This window comes from Saccostrea echinata, unplaced genomic scaffold (genome assembly GCF_033153115.1).
Source record: "Saccostrea echinata isolate AGI-Se365-2 ecotype Australia unplaced genomic scaffold, CSIRO_AGI_Sech_v1 ptg000054l, whole genome shotgun sequence".
Classification (NCBI taxonomy): domain Eukaryota; kingdom Metazoa; phylum Mollusca; class Bivalvia; order Ostreida; family Ostreidae; genus Saccostrea; species Saccostrea echinata.
This window is the reverse complement of record NW_026889803.1, coordinates 28,572,585-28,581,975: the sequence shown is the minus strand read 5'-3', so window position 1 is coordinate 28,581,975 and position 9,391 is coordinate 28,572,585. Positions and strand designations below refer to the sequence as shown.

At 29.8% G+C, this 9,391-nt stretch overlaps 1 protein-coding gene across 1 annotated transcript; it reads right to left on the bottom strand.

Moving 5' to 3' along the window:
* Positions 1 to 289: 289 nt before the first annotated feature.
* LOC133206430 (serine protease inhibitor dipetalogastin-like) lies at positions 290 to 9,071 on the bottom strand. The gene is made up of 9 exons (XM_061342412.1): positions 8,992 to 9,071; positions 7,957 to 8,155; positions 6,484 to 6,627; positions 5,970 to 6,095; positions 5,610 to 5,729; positions 2,434 to 2,553; positions 2,048 to 2,167; positions 482 to 537; positions 290 to 325 (listed from the first exon to the last, which is right to left on the bottom strand). The coding sequence occupies exons 2-8, from the start codon at positions 8,151 to 8,153 to the stop codon at positions 495 to 497; spliced, it is 870 nt and encodes a 289-aa protein (XP_061198396.1). The 5' UTR covers positions 8,154 to 8,155; positions 8,992 to 9,071; the 3' UTR covers positions 290 to 325; positions 482 to 494.
* Positions 9,072 to 9,391: the final 320 nt, after the last annotated feature.

Below are 9,391 nucleotides of genomic sequence, written 5' to 3'. Positions count from 1 at the left end.
CTACAGTTCTGCAGCTACCTATGAACCACTAGTTACTTTTTTACCGAATTTCTTTGAGAGCGTAATCTACAATCATTATGCGTACTTACAACTGACTCATTTTTTTCTTATTGTCAGCAATACCCAAAAAATCCAAACTATTCCTAATAATGTCTTGATTATAACATTATTATGATTATAACATATTACGTTATAATAGCGTTATGTATTATATAGATGGTTTCATTAGAACAACTATAATAAGTCGACCCACATTTATTTAGAAAACAATATATAATAATAAAAATCTAACAGGAAGTGGCTTTCAACATCCAATTTTCAGAATCTGTAAAAATAAAAAATAAAATCAATTCTTCTTATTCTCAAGCAATAGAAATATTTTTGGCAAAGTTTAAATTTCTGATTGGTTGCTAATGAAAGGAGAAAAGTATTACAATTATGATACTTTAAAATAAATAATTATAAATATCCTAAAAGGTACATTTTGTTGGCTTTCAGTGAGAGGGACATTCTCCATCGGATACCACTTCAACTTTGCTGTAAAAGAGAAGGAAAAAAGTTGAATTGTACAGCACAAACTTAATGAACTGGTATAACTTTTTTGAAATCGTGGTAGTAATATACAATCATGTATGTTAAGTGTTCTAATTTCTAATTTCCAGAAAGTAATTAACTTAAAACGTTGGGTTATTTTTGAATTGATTATAAACCCCTACGTACAGATTATCGAGAGGTATTTGTTTGGAAAATGAGAAGATTATAGACGTAACTTAGACGCAGCATGTAGTTTAAGGTGTACGTCATTAAGCGTGTTAATGAGAAAATATGATATGTGCCCAATGGATAAGTTTGACTATAATGGCCACAGATCTATAGTGTCTCATTAAGATAACATGATTTGACGGACAAAATTAATACGTATTGATAAAAACACATATATCGGTCCGCAATGACTTCCACTATAACTCTCATTCATATCAGCTTTACAACTTCATATTCGTTTTATTCATCTGTTATGTCTTTTTAAGTCATCTGAGTTTACTTAGGTGAACCTATTGCTATCTGTTTTTGTCCGTCGTTCGTTAACATTTAAACATTTTCAACTTTTTTTCTGGAACCACTGAACGAGTTTCAACCAATTTTGGCATATAGCATCTATGAGTGAAGGGGAGTATTCTGAGGAAAAAGTTCTAAAATTCATGGCCCCTGCCCCTGAGGGGTGGGGTTAAAACCATCAAAGTTAATACAATCTTTAAAAATCTTGATTGTAATAAGCATTGAGCCCTCTACCAAAATCGTGAAATTCATGTCCCAAGAGTGAGGGGTTCTGGTGCTTGGGCGGGGCTAGCTCTGTTGAATATGGTGAAAATGCATTATTTCTTAAAAATCTTCTCCTCTGCTCCTGGGTATTAAGCATACAAACTAAATGTCTAATTATGATGATGAAGGATGTCTCTTCCAAAATTGTAAATTTGGGGTTCTAATGATTATATACTGAAAATGAATTAATGCTTTGGACGTCTGCTGCTTGGTATAAAGCAAACTGAATGCATTAGTTATGATGAGCAAGGGCGCCTTGCTCTTTTATATAGTGTAATGTGGAAGATTAATTTTAGATCTGGAGATTACTATGGCTGTAAAATTGGAAATTTTCGTAGTGAATTTATGCAGATTCAGAAACGTCGAGAAGAACCTTTAACAAGTGTGATATTGGTAATAACCTCATGAAGTGTTTAACTACATTACATCTTCATAAAAATATCTCTGAAATAGAAAATCAATGATATTTTTCTCAAACAACAAATATACAGGGTTAGTATATTAAAATCATTGAAAACTTTTAACCTTTTTTCACTGTTTTCATAAAAAAAATAAGGTCAAGAGTTTCCACAATATATACAATACCCTGCAAGAAATGTTTTTCGTTAAATAAGCTCAGCGCTAGAGGAAAGGGTCGGATACAAAATCAAAGTATATCATTTGCTTACTTTCAAAAAGCAAGATCACATTGAATCCAAAATTGATAGTTGTTAAGTTGAACACTTACAAACAGTTGGCAACACATTGGGTTCCATACGTTTTGCCGTCTTCTCCACAGACTGGTTTATACTGATAAGGACAGTTACATGAGTCTGGACACCTTCCTTTAGATTCAATTTTAACACCGCTGTAAAGAGATAAAATACAGTAAAAAAAACTAGGCTTTAGAAATATATTCTTGAATACATACATTTTATCAGTATGTGTAATGGAATCTTGGGGGAATTTATTGCCATGTTAAGTTACTCATTTAATTCTGCAGTGTTATTACATGTATAAAAAATAAATCCAATGCTATATCTTGTAAATACTTTAATATATCTTTAGACCATTTAGTTATAATATGCAAAAATACTTTGGGAAGTACAACTGTAGAATAAATAAAGTACATACGCGCACTTGGCATTGCAGGGATTGTCATAAGTCTCGCCATCTGAGCCACATACGGGGTCGTAGTTGTGTGGGCAGGTGCAGGACTTTCTACAAACCCCCGTGTACTTTTTTTGTACTTTCCTGAATCAAAAAATTAATAATGATATAACATATACATGTATATAAATGTACTACAATTGTAGTCTTCATTGTTTATTTTTTAAACATTTCTGTTACACGCGATGATACAGTATATTATAACTTGAACCATATATGGTTTTGCTTTATTCGATTTACAATTTAAAGCTGCGTGCGATACATAAAGAATATTTTTTCTAGATACAAAAATCAGCTTATTTTGAAAAGGTTTGTATGTTAAAATTTAATTGTAAATAATTGCAGATTTTATATTGAAGGAATCATGCCTATTTGTTTAATTCATAATTATGACAAATTAAAACTCTTGGTCCTGTTTTAACTTTATCATCTCACATGTTGCAAGTTTTACAGTCCAAATGTCAATTGCAAAGATTTCTCAATTTTTTACCTAGTGTTAAATTTAAATAAAAACAAAAAATGAATAACAAGGCAGTGCATCCAATCTCAATTTCATTTTTATAAATTTCTATGTTCCATACTGCAATTTTAATTCGAAACGGTTCTTTAATTATGACCTGGATTGTTTTTCACTTTTCATTTGATCAAGAGCAAAAATTTTAATGCTGAGGATCTCCATTCAGTCTCTCCATGTATGTTTAGATAAAAGTCCAATGTTTCCGAGTGTTTTCAAGTCAAAGTCTGAATTTTTTAAAAAATTTTACTTGGTTCCAAAGTAGTCAAAGTTGTGTACACATTTTATTTAAATTTTATCTTAATTTAAAAAAATGGGTCAAGTTAAAAAATAAAATGGTGTTGTGCATCACATCCTCATCACATCTTTCCATTTCAACGTTTGTAATCTTAATATTTAAGAGCCATTCTCTGTAATGACTTTAACTTTTATATAGGAGCTGTGGCACGCATAGTCTCAGAATTTCTCCAAACTCTCTATGATAAAAGTCTTTGATACCGTAAACTCAAATCAGGCAAAAATTGGTTGCTACGTGTCATGGTTACCATAGCAACATGTCCTAAAGTTTGAAAAATGGCATTTTTCAACATGTTCAGAGTCCCACAGTTAACGTTTGCAGCAAAGCAAACAAGTGGCAATGACTGTTTCTAAAACTTCAAGGCCTTATGTCTTAAATGCATGATAAAAATGTTTGGTAAATCAAGTATTACATACGTTACTATGGAAACAAAGTATTTAAAAGTAATAATTTTGTTCATTTAATTTTATAAAGTCATACACTTAAGAATAAAAAAAAATTATAGATTAAAATGCAAGCAAATAACAGACAAGAGGTCCTTGTAACATATACCAAGGACGAAATATGATATTTCTTATATGTTGGCAATGGTTGCCATGGTTTTAATACCACAAAGTTAGTTTAAATTTACTTTCTTAGTGTTTTAATCTTATACTATCTTTTTAAAAAGCATATTTCTATATAACTGATGATCAATTTTTAAAGGCACTGGTGTGACCCTAATTTTCACATTTCAAAAAATTCAAATTCAATTCTTTAAATAGAGCGTTGCTATGGAAATTAGCCGAAAAAATATGCATAAAAATCTGAAAAATGTTTTGTTTCCTTGGATACGTACCCTTGTATGTAGATTCCCAAAACTTTTTTCATTGATATCTATGAACAACTAACCTGACTTTCAATTTTGACTACCAACCAATCTCTAACTGGATGCAAAAAGCTGGCACATAGGATTTAATTTTGATATAAAATTAACAAAATCGAGCATTTTCCCTTCTTGGTAACCATAGCAATAGTGTTGTATTTTTCAACAAACTTTATCAATATATAATATTCAACTTTAGTTCTACCAGATAAGTACTATTCAAGGTGAGTAAAATAATATGTTTCTTGATTAAAAGGTAAGTAAATTCCTAAAGCATCACTTTAAACAGCTGGTACATTGTTTCCATGGTTACACTGCAAAGTAACAATTAATCCCAATATTTCTTATGATGTTGGTGTTGCAATGTCCTAAGGATGTTTATGTGCCAGTCATGAATTTCATTGTTTTTCCTCAAGATAGTAGCATTAACCCAATCTTAGCAACAGATTTTGCATGGTTACACTGTGTTACCATGGCAACCATGAAAGTTATTTTTAGAATAATATTGCCAATACCTAATTACTTAAGGTCAAATATTTTTATTGTTTTTCTTTGGTTGTTGATTGAGTTTGATCATGTAACATCTATCATTAGTGAATATTGAGAACTTTTCAGCATTTTTCAGCATCTAAAATGTATTTCAAATGTACCCATTGTTACCACTTACTTAGAGATAAATTCTAAATAGTTTCTTTATAGCATAAGTGACAACAAGGTGTCATGTTTTTGTGAGAATAGTTTGTTTGTTTTTCTTAGTCTTTATTTAGGCTTAATAAAGATTCAAAGTAGCTGAAAATCTCAATTTTTCAACTTTTCTGGCTGTTACCATGGCAACCAAGACACATAGCAACGAAATTTTATTTGATATACGTTTTTGGTGTCAAGTTGTAACAATGGGCAAAGTTTCATCAAAATCGGTGACCATGTGTGGCAAAGAAGTTTAAGTGGTTACAGAGAATCGCTATTAATAATTTTCAAGTTATGGTCTGAACATTATTTAAAGGAAGGAGAAACTTAAAGATGAAAACAGACAAAAACAATACGTCCCCTTGGAAGAGGAAATTTAATCAATTTGTAGCTTCCTGTATTAGAGGAAGTTCTGGGAGGGTAAAAAAAATTGGCTTTCTTGAGTATTCAGAGTATACCCCCGTACATTCACTTTACAAATATAAATGACGGGAGGTGTCTGTATTTTTTAAGAACTTTAATAAGTGTATAAGAATGTAAAGGTTTCATAAGCAGTACAATATCTATAAGAAAAAACTGAATATTCTTTAACAGGATATATAGAAAAAGAAATTTTATATAGATCGATTACAGAGGTTTTGCCATAATTATACAAGACAAATTGCAACATTATGTTTTAATGAATGCAAGTTTAAGGTTAAAGTTATTGTCCTTTCGATGAAAAAAAAATGACATAGATTCTTACAGGAATAAACCTTTGATATGAATATACTCACGCACAGTCGGCTTCACACTGATTGATATAGGTCTTGTTATCTGAGCCACAGATAGGAGAATAATAAGCCGAGCAAGTGCACTGGGCCCGACAAGGACCTTGGTATGAAACTTCCACACCACTAAAATCATAAAAGTAAAAAAAAAATTGTGTATGTCTGACAAGAGCTACGTGACGTCAATGCAAATCTCTCAGGGAAAATTTTCAAGGAAAAATTCTGTTTTTCTTTTTTTTTTTTTTGTTTTTTTTTTTTTGTTTGTTTGTTTGTTTGTTTGTTTTTTTTTTTGTTTTTTTTGTTTTTGTTTTTTGAAATGCTCGAGAATTTGTTTGTGAATGTGTACCATTGAATAAGATGACTTACTATTCACATTCAGCACTGCATCTGCTGGAATACGTTTTCCCGTCTTTTGCACAAACAGGGGCATATGTCGAGATACAGCGACATATTTTAACCTTACATTTACCAGTGTGTAAAACTGAAACACCTCTGTAAAGAGATGTAATGTTCATTAATAAATCAGAAGCAACAACAGATAGATGTTTACACTAGATTTTCTAAGGAGGCTAAAGCAATGAGGTATTTAAAAAAAAGATAGCGAGATGTATTATTCATTAGCCAATTTTCAAATGGAAAGTATCGAAACGCCTAGTGTTCGTTTGGTAGATTGTTTTAATTAGATTTTTAGAAAGGTAGACGCCTTCATCTGATATAGTGTAAGCAATATGAAAAAGAGTAACTTTTAATTTTCATTTCGTTAAGGAAGGGTATTTCTAATTGATAGTTTGATTTAAGTACATGTAGATAAATCATCAAATAGAAGTAATTAAAATAGAAGACCCGAGAAAAGAGAAAAATTTTAAGAGCCCACACTTACACACATCTCGCCTGACATTCATTGTCATAGTTTCTGCCGTTCTTTCCACATACGGGTTCGTAAGTCTCGGAACAATAGCAGCGTCTCGTAACTTGATGCCATGTACCTTGTGAACATGGGCCATCATGAATCTTATATACAAATCTATAAAGATAAATCTAGTCATTAATTCTTAATAGGATTTTAATATATGTACACATTTTAATGTACATTGTACAAGTTGATGATAGAATGCAGTAATTATTATTTTTTCAATAATCTTCAAAGTAACATTCTTTTTTTTTTGTTAAACAGTTAATTAAGAAAATTAAACCATAACAAATTTAATTGATACCAGCTTGCTTCTACCTGTGTAAGTAATGATATGCACGTGCCAGAGAAGAGTAAAGTTAAGGATCTAAAACAGTATCAAACATTCTCTGACGACAGGTACCAATTTTGGTAATTGTGACTTTTTTCTTAAACAAAAATCGTTCTTTCTTTAATACATCCTAAAGTTTATTACCGATGACGCTGTTTTATATAATCCTTTATACAGATCTTCGAAAAGTTTTCATATCTATTTTTGAATTCAGAATTTTTTTTACCTATCATGATCTATAGTTGATTCGTATTCTAAAGGCACGTGAATCTACAAGCAGTTTGATTTAGAGAGCTGCTAAGTTTAACAGTAAATTGATGGATCGGCGTTCATTTCAGCACTTAAAAGTCAACCAATGTCACGATTATTTGTAACTTGAATCGAAAATATCAAACGAAGTTTTGTCCATAATACATTGTTGTGGTGATTTACACTTTTTTTTTCAAACGAAATTTGCTTAACATTAGATATAAAGAGTGCATTTATTTACTGAAATGGTTTAATAAATTAAAAAAAATTGTAAATGAATAATTAAAACAATTTTTTTTATTAATAAGTTGTCATGAATTATTAATTTTTAATTTTTACTAGTATGGAATGACAGTGTTATAAGCAAATAGATAGATACTAAATTGTTCTACAATAAAATAAAAGAATGGATAAATCTTATTATTAAAACAATGATATTTTTCTTCTTCATGCAAATCCAGTATAAAATTTTTATAGATTTTAAATTGAAGGGGGAAATCTATCTAATAAGATGTTATATCTCCTAAGAAATTCAAGTCGGAATTGAAAATGAATACATGTATTAAGTATACGATAGAGCTTTAGAAAACTTCAAGGAGAGATATGAAATTATATTTGTATGTATTATAAAATATCACCGAAATTATTTTGATAAACATAATATTTTTTTCTTTATTTATTATTCAAAACCCATTATGTATATGTAGTTTTAATCATACATTTTTTTTGTCCTCAATTTTCTCAATTGACTTGTATTTAATTTTTTTTCACACCAATGTTATACATAATTAATTTTTAATAAAAAAAACTTTTTTAAAGATTTATTTTTTTATTTAGTCATAATAATAAGATATTTTACTTACGGTTTACAGCTTATTTCACACGGATTTTTGTATGTGTTGCCGTCATTTCCACACACTGGTTCAGAGGTACCGGGGCATTTACAGAGAGTGCTAGGGGGTGGAGGAGGTGGAGGGGGCTGGGTCCGTCGTAGAAATCTTGCAGAGACAGTTGCAAAGACAACTGTGTAAACTAACACGTTCCAATATGTGAACTGCATGACTGAAAAAATATAACCAAATTGACATGAAATTTGAAAAAGTCATGAGAACATTGCCCCCCGAACATCGGTTCAGCACATGTTACATATTGATAGATTTAGCACTTTAGGCTACCATTCCCTCGTAGTTTTTGCGACGTTTTCTTGAATTTTTATGTACTTGTTGACAATAAATTGAGATATAATTATTAATGACATTATTATGCGTAAAAAATCGTTTGAAGACCAGGTGTTCAAGAAATATCTTAAGGAGGGTAAAACATAAGATTAAAAAAACAAGATTTACAACAGAAATTATTGTATTTCATTTTCTATTCTTTGAAGTAACATATGTCCTTCAGAGGTGTTCAACGAAACAAATTAAATATGTATATATAATTTATTCTTCGATATCTCTTCTACTACAAACATACATGTACATTGTTGTAAAAGAAAAATCTTTGTAAATGAATCATATTAAAAGTTTGACAATGATAAGAAAAATTTATGTTGATTATCAACAAATTACAATTTAATTTATATCGAGTAAATTAACCCTAAAAATTAGGAAGACAAGTAAATCTCGAAGTTAATGGACTTGATAACAAAACTTTTCCAATCAGTTGTACAGGACCAGTGAATGAAGAGTAAAATTGTTTAAATAAAATTATTTCTGATTTGTGATAAATAATATATGTAATTCATAGGAAAAATTACATGTACTTTTCAACTTTTCTCGAACATATTTTAATAAGAGAGTTAACAATTTTTGTAAATATAATTATGAAATATACTAAAAAAAAAAAAGCAACAACAATCATATAGTTTTGCATCTAGAAAGCAAAATATAGAAACTTACCTAAAATAAATAAAACAAAATACAAATATAAACGACACTGATTAAAAATCTCCAAATATTATAATTGGAAAATATCGACACTCTCTTTATATAGAGCTGTTAAAATGATGGATGTTCTGTTGCTTTCTATCGCTTGTCGGACGTTTCACTGATTTATATAACATGTATGGTGTTACATTAGGGAAATAGTCACCTTGAGCAAAATATTTCGGCATGATCATATAAACTATATTCAAATATTATTATATATAGATATTTAAAACAAATAACTAATTGCATATCTACTAAAGATTTCCAAATTGTTGTGTTTTAATTCCTTTTAAATATTTCTCAAATTTCTAAATTACTAAAATTCTAAAATTTAGTGCTATGTATGTGAACAACCACCGCCATCTCAGTA